Source organism: Marmota marmota, unplaced genomic scaffold (assembly GCF_001458135.2).
Source record: "Marmota marmota marmota unplaced genomic scaffold, marMar, whole genome shotgun sequence".
Taxonomy (NCBI): domain Eukaryota; kingdom Metazoa; phylum Chordata; class Mammalia; order Rodentia; family Sciuridae; genus Marmota; species Marmota marmota.
In genome coordinates, this window is record NW_026000057.1 from 9,247,722 (window position 1) to 9,275,579 (window position 27,858).

General features: G+C 43.4%; 1 protein-coding gene across 2 annotated transcripts in view; it reads left to right on the forward strand.

Moving 5' to 3' along the window:
* Fhip1a (FHF complex subunit HOOK interacting protein 1A) overlaps positions 1-27,858 on the forward strand; it is a 242,735-nt gene that overhangs the window by 170,647 nt on the left and 44,230 nt on the right. For both annotated transcript variants that reach the window (XM_015484474.2, XM_048813517.1), the window contains one exon: positions 745-831. In XM_015484474.2, coding sequence (XP_015339960.1) covers positions 745-831 — 87 coding nt within the window. The remainder of the gene's footprint in view (positions 1-744; positions 832-27,858) is intronic.

The following is a 27,858-nucleotide window of genomic DNA, read 5'->3' on the forward strand; positions in this document are numbered from 1 at the left end:
AATTTTTGTTTGGGGATTCAACTGGAAAGGTTACTTCTCATAGACACTGGTAAAGTATCATGCTGGGTATATTTTGACAGTCAAATATGGGAAGTGTTAGTACTTTCAGTGTTTTCTGGTTTTGAACATTGTCTATGTTTTAATGAAAAAAATTTTTTTATTTAAAAAAATTCATTTATTTTTATTGATGTTGAAGATTGAACCCAGTGCCTCACACAAACTAGGCAAGCACTCTACCACTGAGCTACAGCTGTAGCCCCTGAAAATATTTTCCAAATCCCTTTCTCTTTAACATAAATGACTATCAGAAAATGTATTTCAGAATGAGAAAATTCTTTCTGCTAGCAAAATAAGTATATTTAATTATCTGTTTGACAGTTATGTCTTTTGAAATTAGTTACAAGTTAAGATGGGCTCTAGAGGAAGTTAAGGGGTAAAATTCATACTTACCAGTTTGTTAATTTTAATTTATGAATCCTTATATATATTCAGTCTTTTGTCCCCCTCCATAGACTCTTGAAAATTACCGTTGTTTTTTAAATTTGAAAATCCAGATTTAGCTAAGCTGTTTATACTAGGTTAAACCATTTGAAAAAAAATCACACAGCAATTCTGAATTATTCTTTATATACTGTATAAATGAACCAAATTTGGATTTCCTTTTTGCATTGAGCACATATACAGAAATGTTTGATTTTAAGACCTGAAGATTGAACTTTCTCTGCCTGCCTGTTTGTGTCCCAGGTGGCTCACCCCTTGATTCGCAATCAGCTTGTCAGTTACATTTACAACGGATTCCTGGTGCCTGTCTTGGCCCCTGCTCTCCACAAGGTCAGTGATTGGCTAATGAAATCTTCTGTCTGTTTATAGTAAACTGATGGGCACCGAAGAGGGTAGACACAGTGTAACTGACTCCACGGTGGCTTGAACCCCATTTGCCTTCTCATTGCGTCCATACTTCTCAGTAATATCAAGCACAGGTCTTAAAAATAGCCCCTGTGTTTGGAGTAGTGGAATCCAGCCTGGTGGATGTCAAGTAAGGTCGTCAGTCTAGAGGAGCTTTGGCAGGTGGCCCCTGGATCTTGTGCCTATTCAGTTTGTGGGTGGAGGCTGCTTGGACCCTGTTAAGCTGTCCACTGAGGACGAGTCTGTCACAGCGGATATGAGTTGCCTAGAGAGGGGCAGTGTAGCCTGAGTGTCGTGGATTTGCCGTCTCCTTAATAGAACATGATTTTCTATTATAACAATTTTGTGACAGCAAAAATTAAAGTGAAGCCAAGTTAAGGTCCCATCAAAGGTTGGCTGTCTCATTAGCACGGCTCTGAATTCCTTATGACTCTCATTTTGCATAATAAATCAACTGATATCTTTTCCATTGTGAACTGTTATGAGACACTCGGGGACCTAGAATTCTAATTTTTTTTTTCTTTGCCAAGTGAAGAGCCTTGTGTCATATTTAGTTCATAGGATTTTTGTCAGGTTTCTGGAATTACCACTGCTGGTAGGAAGAGAAGCCAGAAGCAACTTGTATATTGTTTTGATGAAATGCTCACCTTTCTCCCTGCTGGAGTTCCATGCTATGGGCTCTTATTTTACAGAAGCCAAGAATACCTGACTGCAGCGGCTCTGCAGCCTTACTTTACATGCCAAAGGGTTTCTGACGTAGAGCACTGGTCTTGATGGAAGATGTTTCTCTCTTATCAAGTGCAGGCCCTTTTGAGCCTCAGAGCCATGTTTTCCAAAACAAATAGAGTACTTGATCTGACTAGGATTTTTGTGTTGCTTCTAGGTTCAAGAGGTAATCTTGGATATGGTTTAAATATCAAAACACTGAGATTTTTAGTTGTTTATGGACACAAAGGGACCAAGTCTGTGAAATTGGATGTGTCTTAGAAAATATAAGCAATATCTTTGGAAAATACAAACCTTGCATTTGTTTTGAGGCTGTCTTTCTGTTAGTCTGTATGTGGTTGTTTGGGGGATGGGGTAAGTGTATGACACTGACGGTCTCTGAGCCCCTGTGTGGAGGAACTTCCCACGTCAGAGGAATACAACAGTGCTATTGAAATTCTTTGCAGTAATTATTCATAGGCCTCCTCACACAATTGGACTTTCTTCCTCATTTATTCCTGTCCTTTTCCTCATTGACCTGTTGACAAAATAATTACTATAATAGTGACAATTATTATAATTACTATTTGCTCAGGACAATTCATGTTATTATAATTAGCATATTTTAATGTTACAAATAATGACAACTCTTTTTAATGCATTAGTGGAGTTCCATGAAATGTTTTGATAGATGTGTACATTGCATAATGTTTACATCAGGTTAAACATATTCCTCAGACATCTTCTCATTTCTTTCTTTTTAAAAAAAATTTTTTTTTTTTGTTGATAGGTCTTTATTTATTTATACTCGGTGCTGAGAATCGAACCCAGTGCCTCACACATGCTAGGCAAACGCACTACCGCTGAGCCACAATGCAGCCCTCATTTATCATTTCTTTAGTGAAAACTTTCAAAATCTTTCTGCTAGCTTTTTGAAATGTACAGTTCATTATTGTTATCTGTGTCCACCGTACCTTGCGGTGGCACACCAGGACTTCTTGCTCTTAGCTAATTATAACTCAGTATAGTGACAGTTCCTCATCCACAGCCGAGGATGAGCTCTGCCCCACAGCGCCTTGGTGAGGATCTTGCTGGCCACACCCCACTGCCCTTCTTCCTCACAGCACCAGGCACAGGTGAATCCCCTCCTTAACTATGCTTCTGCCCACACAGGGACATGCATGCTTTCTGCGGGCAGGGTTCCCATGAGTGCTGTTCACTGGGTAGCCTAGGGTTGAAAAAACAATACATAAGTGAGATCTTTCTTAAGTGCCAACAGAGTGCTGGCCCTTGGTACCTTCCTGGACAGTGCTTTGTAAAAGACAAATAGCTAACTCAAATTTTACATAGCTCTTTATATATTATCTGTTATTATTCTCAATTATGCCCATAATTAAAATAATGAATATTTTAAAACTATGGAGCTATACATGTTGTGGGAAAAAAAACCCACCTAGAGCCAATAATGACTGTAGAAAATGAATGAAATTGTATTGGATTTGAATTTGCAGCTCCCTAATTAAGATTCTTCAACTTTTATCCACAGCAGACAATTTCTCCCAGGGTTGTTTAAGCACCTAGGGAGAACAAAGACTGAGTTTTTCCCTCCTCAATTAATTTTTCTTCCTGTTCTCCATCATTTTGTTTGTGTTTTTGTCATTTAGAATTAAAAAGGCTGGGAAGGCAGTGGGCTGGGGAAGGCTCACCACCTTTCATGAGCGGCAGGATGGGGAGAGGAGCAACTGCCCAGAACCGGGCGGCTCTTGGGGGGTCCCCAGTGGGAGCAGCTGTAGCCTATTTCCTGCATCAGCTCCTTGGACAGGAGAAGGGACGCCTACAGTTTGGGCTGAGGTCTTCTGTAGGGGCTCTGGTCCACTGCCCTGACATGTGCACCTTAGTTAGGTGTCTAAATAAATCTTTGTGCACTCAGTCCCTAATTTATACTTGACATGTTAGTTACCTGCCATCAGCCTGGGCAGCTGACAGAGGCGAACTCAGTCTGTCTCCTAAATAATGTAAATAAGTTCACATTTTAAAATGTCCCCACATCGCCATCGGTACCCACACACAGCATCCCCATAGCATTTCTTAACTAGAGACAAGTCACTACGAAACATCGCGGGTGGTAGAAGGTGCGGAGCGGGGTGCTCCTGAGTGAAGGTTGGTCCTTTCTCCTTTCCCGCTCTGTGTCTGTGCTGCAGGCCGTCTCGTCTCCGCAGGCTGTTCTTTTTTTTTTTTTTTTTTTTTTTTTTAGAGAATTTTAATATTTATTTTTTTTTTAGTTTTTGGCGGACACAACATCTTTAATTTTAATTTTTATTTTTTTGTATGTGGTGCTGAGGATCGAACCCAGTGCGGCTCGCATGCCAGGCAAGCGTGCTACCGCTTGAGCCACATCCCCAGCCCCATACCGCAGGCTGTTCTGTTTGTGCTTTTCCTCATCCAACACTGTGGGTGGCCACTTATTCTGCTGTGTTAACACAAAGGTGGACCTGGTTTTCTGTTTGTTTGTTTTCTGTTTTGTTTTAAAGGGCTGCATAGTTTTCTGAAATATGGACATACGGGTTCACAATTCCTCATCTACAACCTGAACTTAAATGGAATGTTTTCTTCTAATTCATTTGGCATACAATCTAACCTTTATTGAACTCAGTTTTTGTCCAGCTCTACCTGAACCATCTCAAGACTGTTTACTTTCATCCACTTGCATTAATACACACACACACACACACACACACACACACACACACATATTTTTTTGGTACCAGGGATTGAACTCAGGGGCACTCGACCACTGAGCCACATCCCCAGCCTTATTTTGTATTTTATTTAGAGACAAGGTCTCACTGAGTTGCTTAGCACCTTGAGGCTGACTTTGAACTCGAGATCCTCCTGCCTCAGCCATCCTAGCCATTGGGATTATGGGCGTGCGCCACTGTGCCTGGCTAACACTTATATATTTTGTGGAAGAAATATCACTATTTCTTTATATTCCAAGATCTCCTGGGGATGTTATATCAAATGTGGCAGATGCACTTATTTCTAAAAGTTTTGAATTTCAAAATATACATCGTCTCCAGGGTTTTTGAAAAGGGATTGGAAGACTATTCTGGACATTTGGAAAAGGGGGAATTTTTCAGATAGGTTGAAGTTATACTTTGTAAAAGTCACATGAAGAAAACAATGTTGAATTATTACAGGCAATAAGGAATTAGACTCAGCCATAGATAGGGGTATCACATTCTGAAAAACTGGTTACTTTTTACTTCAGATTAATGGGACGGACTTTATTCAATAAGAGAGAGCCACTTTTCTTGTGTCAGTGTTTAGTTTGTCAAAGCTAATATTTTGAAGCTGAATGCGCACTGGCATTAGCCTGGGTTCTCAGAGAAGCAGACAGGATGAAGTTCACCAGGATTTTATTTCAGATGTGAGAGGAAACAGGAGTGGAGATGGGGAGGGCTGGGAGAAGCCGGCCTGGGACTCCGTTTGACTCCAAGTGAAGGAGCCAGTGAGAGGAGGTGGGCTGGAAGGGCCAGACTGTGTCAGAGGAGGCCCGGCCAGCCAGCTGGGAATGGGCTGCCTTGTTCACTTGTTCACTGGCTGGGAGCAGTGGGCAGAGGGTGGCCTTGGAGCACACACGGGGCTGACCCCAGGTGGTCAGCAGTGCTCCCTGTGGGTGGAGGTTCTAGAGGGGTTTCCTGATTGTAGATGTGAAAAATATGGGCATGCAAATATAAGTTTATAGACCTCCTTCCTGGTGTGCAGAATATTCAGGAGGCCACGTGGACCCCTAATGGTCATTCCGTCAGTATTAACAAAGGAGCTTCTCATGTCAGTTAGGATGATTATAACAAGGTCCAAATCTTAGGTGCTGAAGTCACAGACCTTTTTTTCTTGTTTTCATCTTGGGTGTGAGATGAAGAATTTGTGGGTAGCTTCTCTTCATGTGATCCTCCCATGGGGATCTGGGTTGATAAAAACCTCATCATCTGGAACTAATATCACCCCCTGAAATGTCAGAGGGGAGAGAGCTTAAGGAATGGCCCAGTGGCTCATGAAGCTTTTGTCTGGGAGTGACTCGTGTCATTTCTGTTCACTTTCATTGTCACCAGGGGAGTGCAGTCCTGCCGTTCTCTCAGAAGCCTAGAATGTGATTAGCAGCTCTAAGGACTGTCATTTGTATTTTGTCAGAGCCCTGTAGGAACAGGTGGAATTCAATTTGGGTAGTGAGGGACCTTAGTAAGTGGACTGCTTAGTTAGAAGAGAGTGGTGCTTCAGTGATTTATTGCTGTGTAATAAACAATCCCCAAACTTGGTGACTATAACAGTCGTGGACTATTGGTCTATGTCACAGTTCTGGTTCAGGATTTCAGTTGGGCACAGTGGGGAAGCTCGCTTCTGCTCTGTGATGTCTGCAGCCCAAGCAGCTTCAGGCCTGCTGGAGGCCACTCTCCTCTTTCCTTTGTTGTGACTGGGATCTGGAGTGTCCTCCAGAGCTCCTGTGTCAGGCCACGGCAGTGTTCAGAGGTGTGATGGATGGGTCATGAGGGCTCTGACCCCATCAGTGGGTTAACTCACTTGTGGATTCATCATTGGATGGACTTTCTGGGAGGTGATAAGAATTGGAGACAGGTGGGGCGTGGTTGGGGAAGTGGGCCATCGGGGGCATGCCCCCCACTTCCTGGCTGCCAGGAGCTGACAGCTTCCCCCCCTCAGCCCTTCTGCCTTGGCGTCTCTGCCTTGAAGCCGGCTGACCGTGGCTCAGTCCTCTGAATCCACAAGCCAAAACAAATCTTTCCTCTCCTCGATTGTCCTTGTCAGGTTTTTTGGTCACAGCAATGAAACCCTGAGAGTAACAGGCTTCCTCCCAGCCCGGCAGCCTTGCGGGTTGGGCTTCCCATGTTGAAGTCCAGGGACTCCAAGAGGGAGTGGTAGAAGCTGCCAATCCCCCAAGACTTGGCTTCTGAACCTGGAACAGATCACTTCTCCCAATTTTTTTGTTTTGTTCATAGTAGCACAGAACCTACCCACTTTCCAGGGAGGGGACCTAGACCCCACCTCATGATGGTAAGAGTGTTAAAGAATTTGTAACCATCTTCTGGGCAGGTTTACCAAGGCTACCACCCCTAGGTCTGAACGTGTATGTAATGAGTCAGAGAAAGGGCCCTTTCCTGTGTGGACAGGGCCATCTGATAGGAGCCTGAACTTCAGTCATGGGTCACCACCAGCCTGAGGCAGCCCTCAGAAGGGGTCAGGATTATCCTCCCAGCTTCTCTCCCTTCCCTCCTCTGGTCTCCTTTTGGAACCCCTTTGCACTAGTCCAAGTGGAGGTCAGATGGCAAGGGAACCGTGGAAAGAGCTGGCGCACACTGGGGTGCAGAGCAGGGTGGGAAGATGCAGAGTAGATTCTGAGGGACACCTGAGAGCACTAATAAGCAGGTATGGCTGGCACCTGAAGGGAGTGCCTGCACTTAGTGCTTCAGTATATTGCAATATAAACTTTCCTAAAAATACATTTTAATATTTACTATTTGTAGTTTGTAGTTAGTGTCTAATTCTGTGTATTGACCTTTGTCCTCTGTAACCTAAAATCATAGTGATGTCTTAATGTGGCACGTGGAAATGCCTGCTACGTACCAGATGTGGAATGCAGTGATAATACACTAAAGCACAGGTAACCAACGTCAGCTCGGGCTGTTATTACGTGAATTCATGCAGAGGCTCAGTGTGTCACAGGAGAGCACTAGACTATGAGTCAGAAGATCTGGGTTCTAATTCTGGCTCTTCTGTTTGCTGCTGTGTGACCTTGTGCAAAATTTTTTACCTCTCTGAGTCCCAGTGAAGATACTAATACTCCTCTTTCCTCTGTAGAGGTTGTGAAGATCAAACATGAGCACATTCTGAAAAAATCCTATACTCTGATGTGTAAAGGAATCCCCATGGTTGTTCCAGGACCAACCCTGCCATCTCCTTTGAAGTGAAAGGGTACTATCATTGTTCTGAGGCCATGTCCACGTGCGAAGCACTCCACCAGACTCCCCCGCAACATGAGCTTTTATCTGGTACCCGGGAGACTGACATGTTAAAAAGCAAGTGTTGCCACAGAGAAAGAGGCCAGGGTGGACAGGGGTCGTGAGGGGGTAAGAGTGGGGAGGGTGACCGTGTACACAGCTGGAAGGCGAGCAGGTTGGAGGAGGGCTGGTGGGAGGAGGGCTGGTGGGAGGAGGGCTGGGCTGGTGATGCCAGGAGGGGCACATTTGCCCAAAAGTTTCCCAGCAGCACTGTGGCTTGCAAAGGCCGTAGGGGAATGAAGACCAGGGGAGAGGCTGCTTCAATTCCTGAGGCAGGTGAATACCTGCGTCTCTCATGAGCAGTACAGGGGGCAGCAGATGATGAGGGGCTCAGGAACAAAACAAGGCAGCAATTGTGGTATGGGGTCTGGGAGGTGTGGTAGCCAACAGAAGGAAGCAGGGAGGGGGTCAGGAGCCTGAGTCTGTCACTGAGCACTGAGCACTGAGCACTGAACTTGTGTGCCTGACATTAGCCACATATTGACTTTGACCCTGCCTGGCCACTCCTCTGAAACCCTGGAAGGCCTGTATCTGGGTTCCCAAGCAAGTGCCAAGGTTCCCTGGGCTTTTCAGCACACCCCCAGGGGCCGGCATGTTCCAGGTAGTTAGGGAAACACAGTGACATCTGTTGGACACCAGGGGAACTTCTCGCTCAGAATCACTTGCAGTTTCAGTGTTAAATGGTATCTGTTCCCTTCAATGTAGCTAAGCCTTTGCAGGGAATTCTTGGTGAGTGCGGAACTTAAAAGCTAGTGTCACAGGAGAATTGCTGTGGAGCTGGGAATGAGGTGTGCAGATTCTGGTGTGCAGATTCCAGGTTTGAGTGCATGTCAGGTCGCATTGTTAGGACTTCACTGTTGTCTTGGATCAATGGGTGCTTGGTGGGTGTTTCTTTGGTGTAGGGATTCTGGGAAGAACCTGATACATTGGAGATGCCCTGGATTAAGGAGCTTAGTATCTTAGGTCCATGCTGTTTGCTTTTTTGTGCCTCTAGGTCAGGGTTTGACAAACCTCAGTCCATGGGCCACATGTAGCCCATGGCTTGTTTTTCTGTATCCTCAGAATAAAAGGATGGGTTTCACATCTATCAGTAGATATGTGGATAAGCAAAATGTGGTAGGCACCTACAGTGGAATTTATTCAGCCTTAAACAGGAAGGAATCTCTGCACCTGGTACAACATTGATGGAACCTTGAGGATGTTTTAGGTGAGATAAACCAGTCACAGAAGGACAAGGACCACATGATTCAAGGTCAAATTCACAGAGACAGAAAGTAGAAGTGTGTTTACCAAGGGCAGGAGGATGGGGAGAATGAATGGAGAATTCTTGTTTTATTGGGACAGATTTTCAGTCTGGCAAGATGAAAAAAGTTCTGGAGTTGATTGCACAACCGTATAAATGTACTTCACACTACTGAGCTGTACACTTAAAAAACGGTCAGCAGGAGCCAGGCGTGGTGGCGCATGCCTGTAATCCCAGCGGCTCAGAAGGCTTGAGGCAGGAGGATCATGAGTTCAAAGCCAGCCTCAGCAAAAGTGAGGCGCTAAGTAACTCAGTGAGACCCTGTCTCTAAGTAGAATACAAAATAGGGCTGGGGATATGGCTCAGTGGCCGAGTGCCCCTGAGTTCAGTGCTGGTACCAAAAAAAAAAAAAAAATCTTCAAAACAAACAAACAAAATGAATACACCATAGACACTAGATCTGCAAAACCTAAAATATTTGCTTTCTGGATCTTGACAGAAAAAGATGGCCAGCCTCTAATGCACAGGGTAACATGGAATTCTGCATATTTTAGGTGATCAGTAAATGTTCAAAAATAATAATAGTAGAAGCTACTCTCTAGAAGGATGGAGAGAACCTATTGAAAGGATCATCACATACTTTTTATTTGAAAGCAGTGATCAGGCTGAAGAGCAGCAGATTAAAAACCAGTGAAATAGCCTGACTGGCAGTCAGAGAATCTGCCCAGGTGGGGGTCCAGGGCTGACCGTGCAGCTGGGGTTGGCAGTGCAGCTTGTCCTGGCTCTAGCAGGGTGAGGAGAGCGCTGCAGGGTATTTGGATGGGACTGGGTTGTCCAGATGCCCTCTGGGCTTGCTCCTGGTATTCAGTCAAGGGTCTTGTGAGCTAGGGAAGTCTTTAGTCTTGTGGGTTATTTTGGATCCTTCATTTATAAGTTGTTGGGAAATGACGACAGAAGTTTGGTACTTTCTCTGGTAGATGGAGGCAGAGACCCCAAGGGGAACTGTGCTGAAGTAAGAGGTGGGTTGAAGGGGAAATAATTACACGCAGTCCTTTTCTGCAGCTCAGAGGCATTAGTGGTGAAAACCATGACCTCACAAAAAAAAAAAAAAAAGCCTGCGCCTTTGGCTTTTGCAAAGAGTAGCCGGGTGTGTTTCTGTATTTCATTCAGCAAATAATTCCATAAGTGTGCTTGGAAAAATAGAAGCAAAAAAATCTCCCAGAAAAACCAATTTCCCCACCGTCTCCTGTGTGCTAAATCCAGGCTTGAACAGCGTACCTGGGTAGAATAATTTCAGACATGTCCTTGAAGACCTGTCTTAGGTGCATGTAGGCTTCTGTGGTGCCCATTGTTTACAGCCTTGTCTTCCAAACATGCACATACATATTCATGATCTGTATCCTGCAGGCTCAGTAATTCATAGCTTATTGACTTCAACTGATGGATGTAAGTTTTGGGGGGACTTTAGAAAAAAGATGAAAATTTCGAGAGGCTGGGAATAGCCACCTGTGAGTTGTCCCCTAGCTTGCTGGTAGTGTGCATGTGGGCAGGGCAGCTGGGACTCCACCAGAGGCTAGCTCAGCTCTCACTGACTGGGCATGTTGTGGACTTTTATGCCCACTGAGAGTCACGACTGAAGATTTTTAAGAGCAATTAAGTACTATCTTCAAATTTTTATTACTGTTATAATAAAATATTAATGGGCTATAATTGGGTGTGGAGTTTGCAGGAGGAGCGCCCTGATCCCTTATGTCAGGGTGAGGAGTGAGCAGAGCAGCCGCTGCTTAACCATATTTTTATTTATGCATTTCAGTAATTCAATTTTTAAAGCCTATTCTCTATGTTACTGACTGTTATGGTTTGGATATGAGGTGTCCCTCAGAAGCTCACATGTGAGTCAATGCAAGAAGGCTCCAAGGAAAAATGATTGGATTGTAAGAGTCTTAATGCAATCTGTGATTTAATCCCCTGATAGGGATGAACTGAGTGGTAATTGAAGTGGTGGGGTGTGGCTGGAGGAGGTGGGAATTGGGGTGGCTTTGGGTATATATTTGTGTCTGCCAAGTGGAGCGCCTCTCTGCTTTTCTGATCATGATGTGAGCTGCTTCCCTCTGCCACACTCTTCTGCCATGATGTTCAGCCTCACCTTGAGCCCCAAGGAATGGAGCTGGCCTTCTATGGACTGAGACCTCTGAAACCCTGAGCCCTCAAATAAACTTTTCCTCCTCTACAGTTGTGCTGGTCAGGTCCTTTATAGTCACAGCAGCAAAAAAGCTGACTAAAACACTGACCCATAGTTTTTAATCACTGAAGACTCCTGAATCATGTTGTCTTGTATTATTTTTTGCAAAGTACCGTTCCTGTTCCTGTAATAATGTTGAATTGTATTTGTTTACATGGAACTTTGTCTGCTTTTAGCCATGCCTGGAGTCAATCAGTTACTTAAAAAGTTTCTGTCCTCCACTGTGCAGAAAGGTCCCCCATGCTCACACTGGTGCTGGATCACTGGCCTGGTGCACTGTGCAGGTGGTCTCAGTGGTGTCCTGGGGCAGTGAGATCTGTCTTATAAGTTGCTGCTGTCGTCTCTACAGCGTCTGGCTGGCTTCACGACAGGCAGGCATTCCCTTTAGGGCCATCTAGCAGATTGGGAAGCTGAGCTAGTTGTTGGTGCTTGGGCTCAGCAGGAAAGCCCAGTGTGCCTGGCCATCCCTCCTGTATTGCATTGTGCTTCATGTCCAATGCTGGGGTCCCGCTGTGACTGAGGAGCCATCACTAAGGAGCCTGGCCCAGCTTGCAGTGGGAGTGGTGGGGTCCAAACCGTTGTTCTGTTTCCTCGGTGACCCTGGACTTAGACAAGCAGAGTCCCCTGGAAGCAGGGCGGCCAGATGTAAAGATCACTGTAGTTGGTCAGTAATTGCAGTTGAATAATGTAATTAAGAGGCCCAGGCCTGTTGTGGGCCCGCAGCTATGTAACATGGAGCGGCAGTAGCACTATTAAACCCAGACCCAAGAAATCATATTAAGCAGGCCAGCTCTAGACATACTAAATTAATAATTGCTCTATCCAGTGAGAGCGAGCTATTAAACAGAGCTAGAAGATTTTAGCGACAAGTGTGAGAGGGTTTGACTTGGAAATACTTGATTTATTAATTGGAAACTAGAAGTGTGTGTCATATACTGCTTTCATTTGGTGCATTACGTTGAATTAATACAGTTTTGAGAGGCCATCCAGCTTATATTACAGAGCTATTGCAGATTTTGGACTGTTTTTGTTTTATTGTTGGAAAACTTATAGTTTCAGATGACTAAATAGCTCTTTCATTGATCTATAATTAATAAAATTTGGCTTATTGCCAAGAGGAAATAGAGAACTGTAGATATGAAGATACTAGGAGAAATAATTGAGAAGCATAGATGTGGTACAACCCACTGTTTGAATCTTTTCCAAGGCTAACCCCTCCTCCTGCTCCCTCTCTGTAGGCTCCCTTCTCCAGCTGCCTTGGCCTGTTGGCTCTGGTCTGAGCGCACATCAGCCCGCTGGTTGAAGGCCTGTGCTTACGCCTTCCCTCCACTTGAGACACTCTCCCTTTTCCCCTGGGCATCCAAATCTTCCTCACCCTCCAGTGCACAGACCTCAGGCCACCTCCTTCCGGAACTCCGTCCTGGTCAGTGCAGGCAGAGGCAATCCCTGAGCACTTCTCTGGAGTTTGTTTGGTACCACTCAGGTGGCACTGGAAGGCTGCCCCCCATGAACCTATGGCTGACCTCTCCCACTGGGCGGAACGCACCTTGAGAGCAGGGCCTGCACCTGCTGGTTTACTTGCCCATTCATTAAATGAACATTACTGCAGTACACCTAGCGTGTTGCCGCGAATATGCTAGGTGCTATGATGGCTCTTGAATAAAGTAAACACCTGTGTGAGTGTAGACATGGTGACGAGGGAAGGGGTTGTGTGCACCGATGGCTGGCCCTCTGGGCCACCTGGAGTGGGAGAAGAGTGAGGTGAGGGGAGCCTGTTGAGGACTGGCTGCAGATGAGAGGTGGCTGTGCTGAAAGGGAGACAACTCCTAACTGCTGTGAAAGTCCACAGGGAGCCAGACTTAAAACACATATTGCTAGAAAAAGTACCAAGGAAGATTAGATGTTTTATAGTAAGAAGCAGAGAGAAAATGAACAAAAAACATTCCCGAAGAATCAGTGATGACTCTAAGAATCCTGTTTGAAGTGGGCTCTCCATTTGCAGAAATAAAATTATATGAGTATTTGGGGTAAAAATGGGAGCTCATAACCCACTTGAATCAAAGTGTGAAATATTATATATCAAGAATTATGTAATGTTTTGAACAGCCAACAATAAAAAATTAAAAAAAAAAATAAAATAAAATAAAATTATATGAGGTGGTTAAACTTTACTGTTTCTGGTGTGAGTTGCCTATGAAATATTGAGTTAAAAAATAATAAGTCATTGCCATGGCTGTTTATCCAGATGTCACACTGTCTGAATAAGCCCCTGTGTTCTCCATGCTCATGTTAAGTGCTTCACTGTGACTGTAGGTTGGGCACCCCTGATCTGAAAATCCAATGTGCCCTGAAATCCAAGACTGCCTTCTCTTGAAGGTTACCCAAGTGTAGATGTCACTGTCCAGTTTCCTTCAGTAAAGGGTTTTGTTTGAGAATTTAAGAGTTGAGAGCTTGAAATTCATTAGTTTCCAATTTCATAGAGGAGCTATGTGTGGGGAAGAGCCGAGGGTCTTCTGCTTGTGTTTGTGTCCTTATTGCCTGGTGTGGTGTTGGCCCAGGGACAGTTACCTAGTAAGCTTTGTGTGAACATTTTTCAGTAAATGAATTAATAACATGTTAGTTCATAGAAATTTCACAGACTATGAATTTCATGAAACATATCCTTTGTGTTTAAAGTTCTTGCTAAATCTAAATGGAGAGATTAAATTGGAGATAGAAATGTAGTCTGTTATGTTTCACTTGTGAATTTTAATTCTGGACTTAATTCCAGAGATTGTCTAGTCCTAGCTCCTCATTTTATCAGAGAAAGACACCAAGGACCAGAGAGGCTATGAGAAGCTTATGTAGCTGGTGACCGGCTACCTCCAGCCAATCCCAGATCTTGAGGCTTCAATTCCGTCTCTTTCCAGGAGCCCTTTTGAGCTAAATTCTAGATCCATGATTCCTTCTATGGCATAAATTTAACTCCTGAGCTTCCAAAGCAGAATTTAGGGAAAAAAATCCTCATGCTTTTATTAATTGCATTCTTCAAGATTCTGCCAGAGCAGACGCCCTGCCCATCTCAGGGGCTGCTTGGGTGCACCAGCACTAATTTTTAAATGTCCTTTCCTGCTGGTAAGAGTGCTTGGAAAGGAGAGCTTGCACCATCTAGTGGAGCTAACAAGAGGCTCTCGGGTTTAATTTTTTGGTGGCCCTCCTTTAAAAAGAAGAAAGGAGCAATATTTTTTTATGTAACGAATCTGCAGATTCTTTTGTGGAAACCCAATGTCATGAGAATGGTGTTGGCAACCCAGAATGAAGGCAGAGTCACTCCATGCCTCACAATGCAAAATACAAGGCACAGTATCCACCGCGCTGCGTGTTCCCTGGCGGTGGAAGGAAGGTCAGGCAGTGGGTGAATACATCAACCCTGTCTCTTCAGCCAGTGCTCGGTGCTTAGATTCTTTTACTCATTAATTCAAAACATCCGTTCTTCCAATTATAGCCTCCCCATCATAGCAGGGAATTAGTCAAATCCTATTATTCCTGGGAGTTCCTCTAGTGCTCATTTGAACAATTAACTTACTCAAGAATGTACGGTATTCTCCTACCCAATTGGATAAATGAAGTTTTTGGAAGCTTCCAAATTATTCCTTTGTTTTCCTTCAGTAGAGATATTAAGTCTTTTCACAGGCTCTGGAAAATATGAGTCTCATGTTGCAGGTGGTAGGAGACGGTATCGTCAATCGGAGAACTTGATGACTGGGTGGGCAGTGGAGGGCCAGGGCTCTCAGTTCTGATTGGCTCTGTGAGCTGAAATGCCCGTCAGCCTCTTGGGTCCAGAGGCTGTTATGTATCACTTGTTGAATTTTAATTCTGAATTTAATTCCAGGGATTGTCTAGTCCTAGCTCCTCATTTTCTTTGAAAAGAGCATATTTGGTCATTTTTATGTTCACAAAGCACTGCTCAGCCCAAATCAGGTTTTAAGAATGTTTTTGTTAACCCTCAGCAGTACCTTAAACAGCACTTGTGTAGTATAGATGTAGTTGGTGGCCCTGTTGACCTCCAGGAGACTTTGTGTTCACAGTTCACGGCCTGCCCATGTCAGAACCTGCAAGGGAAACCCAACCCTCCCTGGAGGTTTTGATTTAACTAGATCAGAATGGGCCATGAGCATGGGTATTTTTGAATAGCTTCCCGGGTAGTTCTCACATGGAGCCAGGCTGGCAAACCACTGTTGTATGGAATCATTAAAAATGTGTCATGAAGCGGATGAGGTTGTGGCTCAGCGGTAGAGCACTCGCCTAGCATGAGTGAGGCGCTGGGTTCCATCCTCAGCACCACATAAAAATAAAAACAAATAAAAATTTGTGTATTGTGTCCAACTACAACTAATAAAATATTTAAAAAATGTGTCATGAAGCATTGGATTCCAAATTGAGTTTGGTAGAGTTGTGTGTTTTATGACTTTTAAGTGATGTCAGCATCGGGGACCTGTGTTTGCTCGCCAGCGTTCCCCTGGGGTCCAGGGAGCAGGACCTGCACTGCCTGTGATTTTCCATCTGTCAGAGGTGCCGCAGGGGTGAGTCCCCGTGCAGGACTCAGGTCTGAGGCTGAGAGGGGTTCAGGGCCAGCCAGGAGCAGTGAGGCCTGAGGTTAGTGCTGCAGTCAGTGGCAGCTCAGGGTGTTGTTACAGTGGTCCTCAGGAGAGCACTGGTTCCATGTCACCCTCATCCCAGTGACAGTAGGAAGGTGGGTGGGGTGCCCAGCAAGTTCTTTGGCAGGCTGTTTTCTGGAGTTCAGTTCCTGATCTGTCCTTGGGGGCAGCTCTTTCCAGAAAACGTAGCTGAATTGGTTGAAAAGGGTCGGTGGGTTGGGAGGGAGCAGGGCAAGTCTTCTAAAGCCCTGCAACTGGATGGAGCACCCATGGAAAACTGGGTCTTTACCTACATGGTCCAGATGGTTGATGCATCTTCTCAAAATAGTATGAAGAAGGTGACTCTTGGTATCAAGTGGACTTGAGTTGGAATCTGGTCTCTGCCACTTATTTTGTACTTTCAGGGCAACTTTTCAAATCTCCATTTTCTTCTTCCCTTCCTTTCTCTCTCTGTCTCTCTGTCTCTCTGTCCCCAGCCCCTCCCTCCTTCCCTCCCTCCCCATCTGTCTTTGGGGATTGAACCTGGGGTGCTTTACCACTGAGTTACATCCTGAGCCCTTTTATTTTTTATTTTGAGTCAGGGACAGGGGCTTGCTAGGTTGCTGAGGCTGACATCAGACTTGCCATCCTTCTGCCTTGGCCTCTGAACTGATGGGATTACAGGTGTGTGCCACCATGCCCAGCTCTCTATTTTCTTATGTATGAGAGCCCTAATGTTATGGTTTGACTATGCGGTGTCCCCCAGAAGCTCACTTGGGAGACAGTGTGGCAGTGTTCAGAGGTGAAATGATTATGAGAGCTGTGACCTAATTGGTGGATGAATCTATTTGATGGATTAATAACTTGGAAGGACTGCTGTGTTGGGTAGCAATACTTGGCAGGTGGAACATGGCTGGATAAGAAGGTCACTAGGGTCATGCCCTTGGGGATTGTATCTTTTCCCTGGCTCCGCCCTCTCTCTCTCTTTGCTCTTGGCTACCTTGAGGGGAGCAGTTTTCCTCTACTGTGATCATCTGCCATCTTCTGCCATGATGTTTTACCTCGCTTTGGGCCCAAAGTGCTGGAGTTGACCAACCATGGACCGAACCTCTGAAACTGAGAGTTCAAATTACATTTTTCCTCTTGAAGTTGTAGTTGTCAGATGTTTTGGCTATAGCAACAAAAAGTTGACTGATATACCTCATAACTACGTTGATAGGCCACAGTGAATTAACTTAGACAATGAGTATAAAGTGCCTAATACAATGGTTGGCACAGAGCCAAGACTTTGAAAGTAGTAGCTACTTTTGAAACTGCCATTAGTAGAAGTAATTAATGATGATGGTCATCAACAACTCCTTCCCTCCCTTCCTTTGGAAATGGTAGCTTCATGACCTGTGTGTCCACTTGTCTTTCTGGTGGGGATGACAGTGGGGTGTTGACCGAGCCCAGCTTGGAAAGGCGCATTTGGCATTTTCCCTCCATATAGTTAATTTGTTATCATTTGGAGTCTCATCACACCAACGGCTTAAAACATAGTTACTCTCCTAGAAGAATTAAGTTTAGTGATCACTCATCTTGTGTACATCCTGCTCTTACACTCAGAGGGAATAGGATATAGATTTTCACTTAAACAGTGTGGAAGAGGCTTAATGGGCAAGGGAGGAAGTGTGATTATTCTGGTGTAAGTCACACCTGGTGCCATGGGTAGCATGGGCTTCGGATGCAGGAAAGGTTGGACCACTGGGAAGCTGAGCACAGGAGAGGCCAGAATGGGTGACTTTAGGGTGGTGGGGGCCCAAGTACAACAGCCATGAATGTTGCATTGCTGAATGGGGTTTCCTGTTAGGATTGCTTGTGTGTTGCAATGAGCCACCTCGTCACTTGCAGTGCTCTATTATAGGGACGCTGAGCCTGGATTATAAAGAAACCATTTTTGTGAAAATCAATGCAAACTTGAGTTTGAGTAACTGAGGGACCTGCAGTGCAGTTTCCGAGAAGTTAGTACAGTTGGGGCTGGGGTTGTGGCTCAGCGGTAGAGCACTCGCCTGGCACATGTGAGACCCTGGGTTCGATTCTCAGCACCACATACAAAAATAAACAAGTGAAATAAAGGTGTTGTGTCCAACTACAACTAAAAAATTAAAGAAAAAAGAAAAGAAAAGTCAGTACAGTCTGATCAAGGTATTAAGGGCCCTCCTTCCCAAAGAAAGAGATGGAGAAATATGAAACATGAGTCAGGCTGATGGACCAATCAGATAGCATCTTTATTACCAGTAAAACCAATGCTGGAATGCTACAGTGGTACAGCCACCTCAATGTTTATAGCATCTCAATTCACAATAGCTAAACTGTGGGAACAGCCTAGATGCCCCTCAACAGATGAATGGACATAGAAACTATGATACATATACACAATGGAATACTACTCAGCATTAAAGAAGAATGAAATATTAGCATTTCCAGGTAAATGGATGGAGTTGGAGAATCTCATGCTAAGTGAAATAAGCCAATCCCAAAACACCAAAAGTCAAATGTTTTCTCTGATAAGTGGATACTGACCTATAGTTGGGGGAAGGGGCAAGGGAAGAATGGAGGAACTTTGGATTGAGCAGAGGGAAGGGAGAGGAGGGGGGTGTGGGTGGGGAGGAAGATGGTAGAATGAGATAGACATTATTACTTCTATGTATGGGTGTGATTGTGTGAATGGTGTGACTCTGCGGCATGTACAACCAGAGAAATGAAAAGTTGTGCTCAATTTGCATCAAAAAATAAAATTAATAAAAATATAAAACTTATGTATTTTGGGGGGTAACACTCAATATCTTAAAGTTGTCATTTATTAGCAAATTAATCTATAAATGTAACTCAAGTAAAAAGACAAACAAACAAACAACCCAATGGTGGAGAATAGGGTTTGCCCATGTGGACAAGATTCTACTCTATTAAACCCTGGAGTTAGAGGCACCATAGAGCTGTAGTGTGGATGACTAGAGAGAATAATGTATTCTTCCTTCCAGTATCCTGGCTTCCAGAGCAGAGAGGAGGGACAGGCTCCACCCCAGCTCACTAACCATGCAAATTATTTCCCTTATCCTGGGAAGAATGACCAAGGGAGGCTAAGAGGCTAGGAGGTCCTGCACGTGGGAGAAGACATTAAAAGTGGAGACGTCCTTTTCCTCTATCAAGTCTTTTAAAAAAAAGAAGAAGAAGAAATCCAGCCTTTCTTGGTTCTAGCAAGTTTGGAAGTAATAATTAATACTTAGGGAAAAAAAGGAGCAGGGTGGTCAAAATGTCCCTCCCACACCAAAGAACTTGTAGAAGATGACCCAGATGCTCTACTTGGTTTTGAAAACCCCATCTAATATGGCTCCTTCCTACCTATTACCCTTCCTACTCCTCATGATTCCCAGTGCAAATTCAAAGTCAGATCAGAGTCATTGTTCTCTGCACAGACCATTTCTTATTTCCTTGTTCCTGCTGGAGCAGTCTTTCTACTCCCTGTTTATCCAGACTGTCTGTCCAACACGGATCTGTCTGTAAATTCCCTGTGCAAGCCCCACACTGGCGAAAGCCTTGCAGTTAGACACACACTGATTTATTTCATCTCTAATCTGCCACCAAGCTCTCCTGTGCCATGAACTTAGCCTTTGTGTCCTCACATGAGCTTTGACAGCTGTCTGCTGAGAGTACCTTGAGGGACAGAAGCTTCTAGTACTTCAGTTTGTCCTCAGCTGCTCCTATATAGTACACATGCAAAGCACTCCATAAACATGCAGTTGGCTAAATAAATGTAGCAAAAGAAGTGGTGAGGGGCTGGGCCTGTGGCTCAGTGGTAGAGCGCTTGCCTAGCACGTGCGAGGCACTGGGTTCCATCTTTAGCACCACATAAAAATAAATAAAATAAAGGTATTGTGTCCACCTACAACTAAAAAAAAAGCGGTGAGCACCCTTCTTGCTCCATTAGAATGGAGCAGTGTGTAGGTTATCCTGGAAAATAAAATCACCAAGGCAAAGAGCTAACATTTCCTTTTAGTTTTATGTTGCTAACATGGAATTAAGAGAACCTCAGAATTTTGGAGCCAGTAAGGTATGCCATCTGGTTCCTCATTATCACTTTACAACTGAGAAACGAAGGCTCACAATTTGGAAAGAAATTCAGAGTCTTCAAGCTTCAGGGTTGTCAGAGAAGTAAGGCCACAGCACAGACAGTCTTCCAGTTCTTTGATATTAGGGAGGAGGAGGAGCAGTGACTGTGTACACGGAGGAGGAGGAGGAAGAGGAGGAGGATCAACCGTGCATGGAGGAGGGGGTGGAGAGGAGGAGGAAGAGGAGTGGTGACCGTGCTATGGCCCCCCATCTACAAACACGTGGCTCTCCCAAACTGCTTCCATCTAGAGACAACAATCAGGACCTGAAAGACTATCACCAAGGTCCCTGCAGGTCTGGTGACACCAGAGGTGTCCCTGCTAGCCTACTTCTCCTGATTCCTCTTTCACTCTTCCTGTGAACTAATACCTCTACAGTCTAACCTCCTACCTCATAAATCTCACATCCTACACCCACCCTCTTTGTCCACCATTAGAAACTGTAGACCCTTATGCAAACCTACTATTTGTATAGTAGACATTCACCAAACATGTCATCTCTGTTTATTATGACAAAACGGTAATAATCTAAACAGGAGCCTTTTGGTTTAAGGCTGCATAGTGTTTGCATTGGGTGCTGTAAATATTGATCTCCCCCTTAAAGGAGAGGTATTGGTAACCTGCAGGGACACTAGAAACTGTAATACCTTGGATCTGCACTGCTAGAGAGAAAGACACACAGACAACATGAAAAAACGAGGGAAGACATACCTGGAACAAACTAAGATGCCACAATGATAGAATCCATTGATAGCACAGTAGATGAAACGTCAGAGAAGGAGTTCAGAATGTACATAGTTTTAAGAGAGCAAATACAGGCAACAATTGATCACTCCAACAAAGAGAAAAGAGAGGAAATACAGGTAGTAAATAATCTTGAAAATAAACTTGACCACACAGTGGAGATGATAAGAAACCATGAACAGAACCTCCAAGAATTATGGGACAACAGGAAAAGACAAAAATCTAACAATTATTGGGATAGAGGAAGGTATAGAGATACAAACCAAAGGAATGCACAGTCTCTTCAATAAAATAATATCAGAAGATTTCCCAAGCATGAATTTCCTGGAAAATCAAATACAAGAGGCTATCAGGACACCAAATGTACAAAATTACAACAGACTTGCACTAAAGCACATTACAATGAAAATGCCTAGCATACAGAATAAAAGTAGAATTTTAAAAGGTGCAATAGAAAAATTTCAGATTACTTATGGGGGAAACCAATTCAAATCTCAGCAGATTTTTCAACCCAGACCATCAAAGCTAGGAAATACTGGAACAATATATACCAAGCTCTAAAAGAAAAGGGATGCCAACCAAGAATCTTATATCCAGCAAAATTAAGCTTCAGATTTGATAATGAAAAAATGAAACCTTACACTAAGAAAGGCTATACTACAGAACATTCTTGGCAAAATATTCCATGAGGAGGAAATGAAAAACAACAATGAAAATCAGCAAAGGGAAAAACTACTCTAAAGGAAAAGCCAATCAAAGGAGAAACCAAGTCAAGTTAAAAACCAAAAATAAACCAAAATAACCAGAAATGTAATAATATCCCTGAATGTTAATACCCTAAATTCATCAATTAAAAGACATCGACTGAATTAACAAACAAACAAACAAACAGTATACTGTCTTCAAGAGACTCATCTCACAGGAAAAGACAGCCACAGATTGAAGGTGAAAAGTTGGTGGTAAAAAAACATATCACTCACATGGACTGTGCAAACAAGCAGGGGTTTCCATCTATGCATATCAAACAAACCCTTTTCAATTTCAAGAAGCAAATAGACCAAAACACAATAATACTGGGTGACTTTAACACACCTCTCTCACCACTGGATAGATCTTCCAAACAAAAACTAAACAAAGAAACTGTAGAAATCAATGATACAATCAATGATTTAGACTTAACAGACAGATATAGGGTATTTTATCTTTTATTGAGTGAATATACCTTTTCTCAGCAGCATATGGATCCTTCTCCAAAATAGACAATATGTTATGCCACAAAGCAACTCTCAGAAAAAAAAAATAGAGATACTATCCTGTATTCTAGTAGATCATAATGGAATAAAATTAGGAATCAATGATAAAATAAAAAATAGAAGCTACTCCAATTTCTGGAGACTAAATAATATGATATTGAATGAACAATGGATAGCAGATGACATCAGGGAGGAGATAAAAAATTCTTAGAGGTAAATGAAAACAACAATACAACATATCAAAATCTCTGGGACACTATGAAAGCAGTGCTAAGAGGAAAGTTCATTGCATTAAGCTCATTCATTAAAAGAATAAAAAAATGTACAAATAAATGACCTACCATTACATCTCAAAGCCCTAGAAAAAGAAGAAATCAACACCCAAAGTAGTAGAAAACAGGAAATAATTAAAATCAGAACTGAAATCAATGAAATTGAAAAGCAAGAAGTAATTCAAAAATTGGCAAAATGAAAAGTTTGTTCTTTAAAAAAATAAATAAAATTGCTAAACCTGTAGCTACGCTAATGAAGAGGAGAGAAAAAACTCAAATTATTAGAATTCATGATGAAAAAGGAAATATCACAATGGACACTATTGAAATACATAAGATAATCAGAAATTATTTTGAAAATTTATACTCCAATAAAATAGAAAAATCTTGAAGACATTGACAAATTTCTAGAAACATATGATCTATCCAAACTGAATCAGGAGGACATACACAGTTTAAACAGATCAATTTTAAGCAGTGGAATAGAAGATGCCATCAAAAGCCTACCAACAAAGTAAAGCCCAGGACCAGATGGATTCTCAGCTTGAGTTCTACAAGACCTTCAAAGAAGAACTAATACCAATACTCCTCAAATTATTCCATGAAATAGAAAAGGAGGGAATCCTTCCAAATTCTATGAGGCTAACATCACCCTGATACCAAAACCAGGCAGAGACACATCAAGGAAAGAAAACTTAAGACCAATATCCTTGATGAACATAGACACAAAAATTCTCAGTGAAATTCTGGCAAATCGCATACAAAAACATATTAAATAGATAGTGCACCACAATCAAGTGGGGTTCATCCCAGGGATGCAAGGTTGGTTCAACATATGGAAATTAGTTCTTTGACATTAGCTTAGTTGTAGAGTGTTTAGATGGTGGCTTCATGTCGCATTAGGTGGTCCTTAAGTGTCCCATAGTGCTTTTCCATTATCTTACAGAGCCTCCCTTCTTTTTGCTTTCACCAAAGTCTGTGCAGGAAGGCACTTTTCACAGATGCTTTCACTACTTCTCACCATTGACCTTCTATATGACAGGTCTCCCTGTGGCGGTGGGGAGCAGAGGATGTGAGTCTGAAGCATATCACATGACTTGCTGTGGTCCTCAGATGCTAAGGGTGAAAATGCAGGTATCTTATATTCCCACTACAGAGCCTTTTCTACCGCCCCTTGATGCCTTTGTCATCTTTAGACTATCTGTAGACCCGAGAGAATCATGGCTTAGAGATAGGCTCACTGGTGATTCCCTGATCAGCAAAGGGAAGGAGCAGGGAAGGCGAGTGCTGAACCATCAGGGTAGATGCTGGGGGCGGAGCCAGCATGGGGGAGGGCCGCTGAGTCCTGGGAGAGGATGGCGATGCCCTTTGCCAGTGTGGACTGGAGGTGGGAGATGAATGGCAAGTCGCCTGAGTGGCTGTAGGCCCCGTGTCCCAGGCCAGCCTTTCCCAGGATGGCTCTGTGAGTTGCTTTGGATTGTAGAGTTCTCAGGGCATCAGGGTCACATTTAGCTCTTGTGCAGAATTAATAACTAAATAAGCACAGTGTTTTGGTGGTTTCATTATAAAAATTTAAGATTTTTAATTAAAATATGAACTGTTGACATTGACTCTTATTTAGCAAAATTGATGTATATATAATCCGTGTAATTGTATATAAGCTTAAGCAGTGTCTTCAAATAGTCATCATGTTAATGAATTAGGGAGTCAATTTGGCAGATAACAATTAGCACTTGAAATAGAATAAAATAGAAAGTATCAGATGTACTGTACTCCATACTGGAAAGTATTGTGTGTTACCGTTAAGTTTATTTCTGATGATGAATCATGGTTAAAAGAAGTTTGGAAACCCCATTGCTGTGCTGGGAGGGGTATCGAGAATGGTTACTGGATTGATCTTCACATTCCTCTTCTGCTTTATTATGAACTGCACATATTAGCTGCTCTTATTATGAAACCTTCATTTATTAATGAATTCATTCAGCAGACATTTTGAATACCCATTATATCCAGGCACTGCTCTAAAGGTGGGGGAGGAGATCTCTGTTAAAATTTACTTACACTGCGAATGTCCTGTTTTCAGGGAAACCCCCTGTTGGCTTGCACAAGGGTTAGCTGTAGGGAAAATCCCCTGAATGGTCCTTCCCAGCTCCACACATCACTTCTGTTTTAAGTTGTGGCCAGGACATGGACAGCCACATCTAGAGGCAAAGCAAGCATTTTTTTGGTTTTGTTTTTACGCTATCAAGTCAAAGTTTCTTCTTAAGGAAGGACAGGAGAACGAATACTGGGAAGACATTGAATCGTGCCTGCCACAAACCTCAGGGCTTCTTACATGTTGATCAGGTTTTGTTTCCTTGATGGGAAGCGAGAAGTTTCTTTTCTAATCCTTGGAAAGGCTTGGAGGACCCTGCATGGAGTCCTGCAGCACCTGCTGAGGTTGCGAATAGAAGAGATGGAGTTCACATTTATCTTGCCAGACTTTGTGCCCTGGCATGGGACTGTGTCCACCCTTAGGAAAGGGGAACCTTTATTTAATTGGCAGAAGTCACCTTCTGCTCGGGCTAAGTCATTTGCTTATCGAACCGTGGGCCTAGGGGCTACTCTTTTACTAACATGTGGAAAGCCCTACATGGGCTGGCCTTGGCTCAGAGGCAAGGTCTCAGGAAGCCTAGAGGTGGTCATGAGTGTTGACCCTCACCATGCCTGATTCTGCCCCTTCTCCTATTACAGCTCGTCTCACCTAGTTTTATAATTTTTCATGTTGTAGAAGGCAGGTGACAGAGGACATTCAGGGTCTTACCACACCACATAGGCAGAATGTGTAGCGCTTGGCCCGGTGCTGCACGGCCTCCTCTCTGACCTCTCTGCAATGCCACATGTCACTTCTTTCCCATTGTAGGAGAGGAAATTAGGATTATAAATTAAGCTTACATTTACTTTTGATTTGAAGTGGGAAATGAGATTTCTTTCTTTTAAAAAAAAATTTCAACAAGTGCATGAGGGAGATAATGCTGTACCAAAGGATTCGGTTCTTAAGTATCAGAACTATGAAAAGATAGGGAAGGCCCCACCCTCCCGACACTCAGAGAAATTAAAAAAAAATAAAGAAACTCACACAAAACCCCACCTTATCTAAGGAAGCCAGGTGGTATTTGCCTCGGAAACAAGTGTAGAGAGAGGAGGGAGATCTGGTCTGAAAGTTGGTGTGAATCCCTTATTCTCTCCCTGTACTCTCCTAAGAGAACATTAAAAATTTATCACCAACAAATGCCCTGCAAGTTTTTCTTCAGGTAGTCATAAGAAAACCAAAAAGCAAGGAAAACGCAAAAGGAGTTAAGCCTGTTATTCTCCCTTCCTGCTCTAATTTTCCCTCGCCCCACACTAACTTGAAGGGCCCCCTCTCTCCTCATTTCCGTGTTGGACTTGCTTTCTGACAGGGCTCTTCTGTGATTAACCAGTGCCAGATGATCAGCAGGTTTGGGATAACAGAGAAAAATGACCACAATGACTAGAATTGTTGAATTTGTTGGGCAGACACCTGCCTGTTTTCTGTCTTTTCATTGTGTTGAGGTCTTTCTGTGGCTCATGGAACATAATCCAGGAGTGAAAACAGTCTTTTATCATCAGAACTTGCTTTCGTTATACTTTTGCTAACTAGGAAGGCTGGTCTGAATTTAAAATTCCATCTCTGGATGCTGCATTTAGTCTAGAGGCCGACCGAGTTGCTGGGGGTAGAGCAGCAGGCATGAGAGGCCACCTTTCCACCTAGGGACCTGCTGTTGGAGACTCTGGCCCATACACCGTTTCCCCTCTAGGGTTGGCTTGAAAGTCCTTCTCGTCTGAATTCAGTAGGACTGTCTCATTCATTAGAAAGAGGAATGGGGGAGACCACAGAAGCATGTCTTTTTTCCCAGTGGATCTCTTTTCCAGGTTGCCATAATTCAAGACTGTCCCATGAGTTAAGCTTTTTATTTTGCATAAAGAGTTATTTTCTATAAATAGAAAATTTCCTCTGTTGTTTAAGTATTATCAGATTAACTAACTGCCCTGTTAATGAAGGCATCCCCCAACATGAAAACCAAGTGTTTTGTTTTTTTTTTCCCCTAGCAACAGGGCTACTGATTTCCATCTTAACACATTTATTGATTGTTCTTTGAGTGTCTGATGGTACATCAGATCCTTTGAGAACTCACTGTAGGTCAGATGCAGTTTCTGAAGAAAGTTTACAATCTTAAAAGCATTAAGAAAACTGAGAAAGAGAATTGACTTAGCCTAGACTTTGGAAGCTAAGGGGTTTAATAAGAATTCCAGAATAGGAAAGAAAGTTGAGTCAAGTGCAGTGGTGCATCCCTGTAATCCCAGTGATTTGGGAGGCAGATACAGGAGACTGCAAGTTTGAGGCTAGCCTCAGTAATTTAGGGAGACCCTATCTAAAAAATAAAAAGGACTCAGTGGGTGCTCAGTGGTAAAGTACTTCTGGGTTCAATCCCCAATACTAAATACATACATTACATATATAGGAAGAAAGAAAGAAAGCTAGTTGACTTTGGGGAGTAGCATTTCTCCATCACCATTTCTTGAGGGGAGGAGGGCAAGGCAAAGCGCAGTTGAAAGGCAGCAGGTAGAATCTCCTTTTGTAATGAGGAATGATTCTTCTGATTCAAAAGACTTTGAGCTACTCCTGAGCTGTGTTGCCACAAGAAGCCCCGTGAGCTGCTCTGAGTTTAGAGGAGGCTGCATGGGTGCCTGTGTCCCAGCTGTCTGTCCTCAGACCTGCTTTCCTCTCTGAGCTGGTCCCAGCCTGGGGTGATTCTGTGAGCTTGCCCCCTGCCCTTTCAGTTAGGATCCTTCCTGCTCCGTTCATCTGGAATCAGTTCCCATCAGATTGTGTGGTCTCAAAGCCCCGAAACAGTATGCTTAGCAGAGCCCCTAAATAAACAGCAGGTGCTCAACAACTGTCAAGGGTTTGCTGTTTTTATTGTTTTTCACATTGCAACTAGGACGTTTGAATCAAAATGAAGCTTTCTGGAACAGTTAGTAAATGGGAATGGGGGAATCAAGTGACCTTTGTGGTGGATCATATATTTGATTGTACTTTGATGAGTTATAATCAAGTCATAGGATACACATGACTCATACCGACTGCAGAAAAGGAAGCTGTAGCCCTTTGTTCACTATTCAGAGAGAGAGAGAGAGTGGTTTATGATGGACAAGAGACAAAAATATATGAGAGCAGTGACCCTTCATCTTGGCCAGCTGTGGTTGCAGTGTGGACCCTGTGGACATCAGGCCATTTTTGCTGGCAATGACAGCTGTATTTCTGTTCTCAAATATTGGTCAACTGGACCTGTTGGGAGTAGAGCAAGGTCTAAATGGGCCCACATTGGCAAATATAGAAGAAGAAATGTTTTAGAGGGTTCCTGTGTCCCCTCTAACTCCAGCTTGTTCTAGGACACACTTATTCCTTGGGACTGTCTCAGCCTGTTTCCTGTGACCATGTTAGCATCTCTTTGTTTTAGTCAGCTATTTCGCTGCTGTGACTAAAGGATCTGACCAGAACAATTTTAAAGGAGGAAAAGTTTATTTGAGGGCTTATGGTTCGGAGGTCTCAGTCCATAAGAGGTCAACTCCATTCCTTGGTGCTCAAAGTAA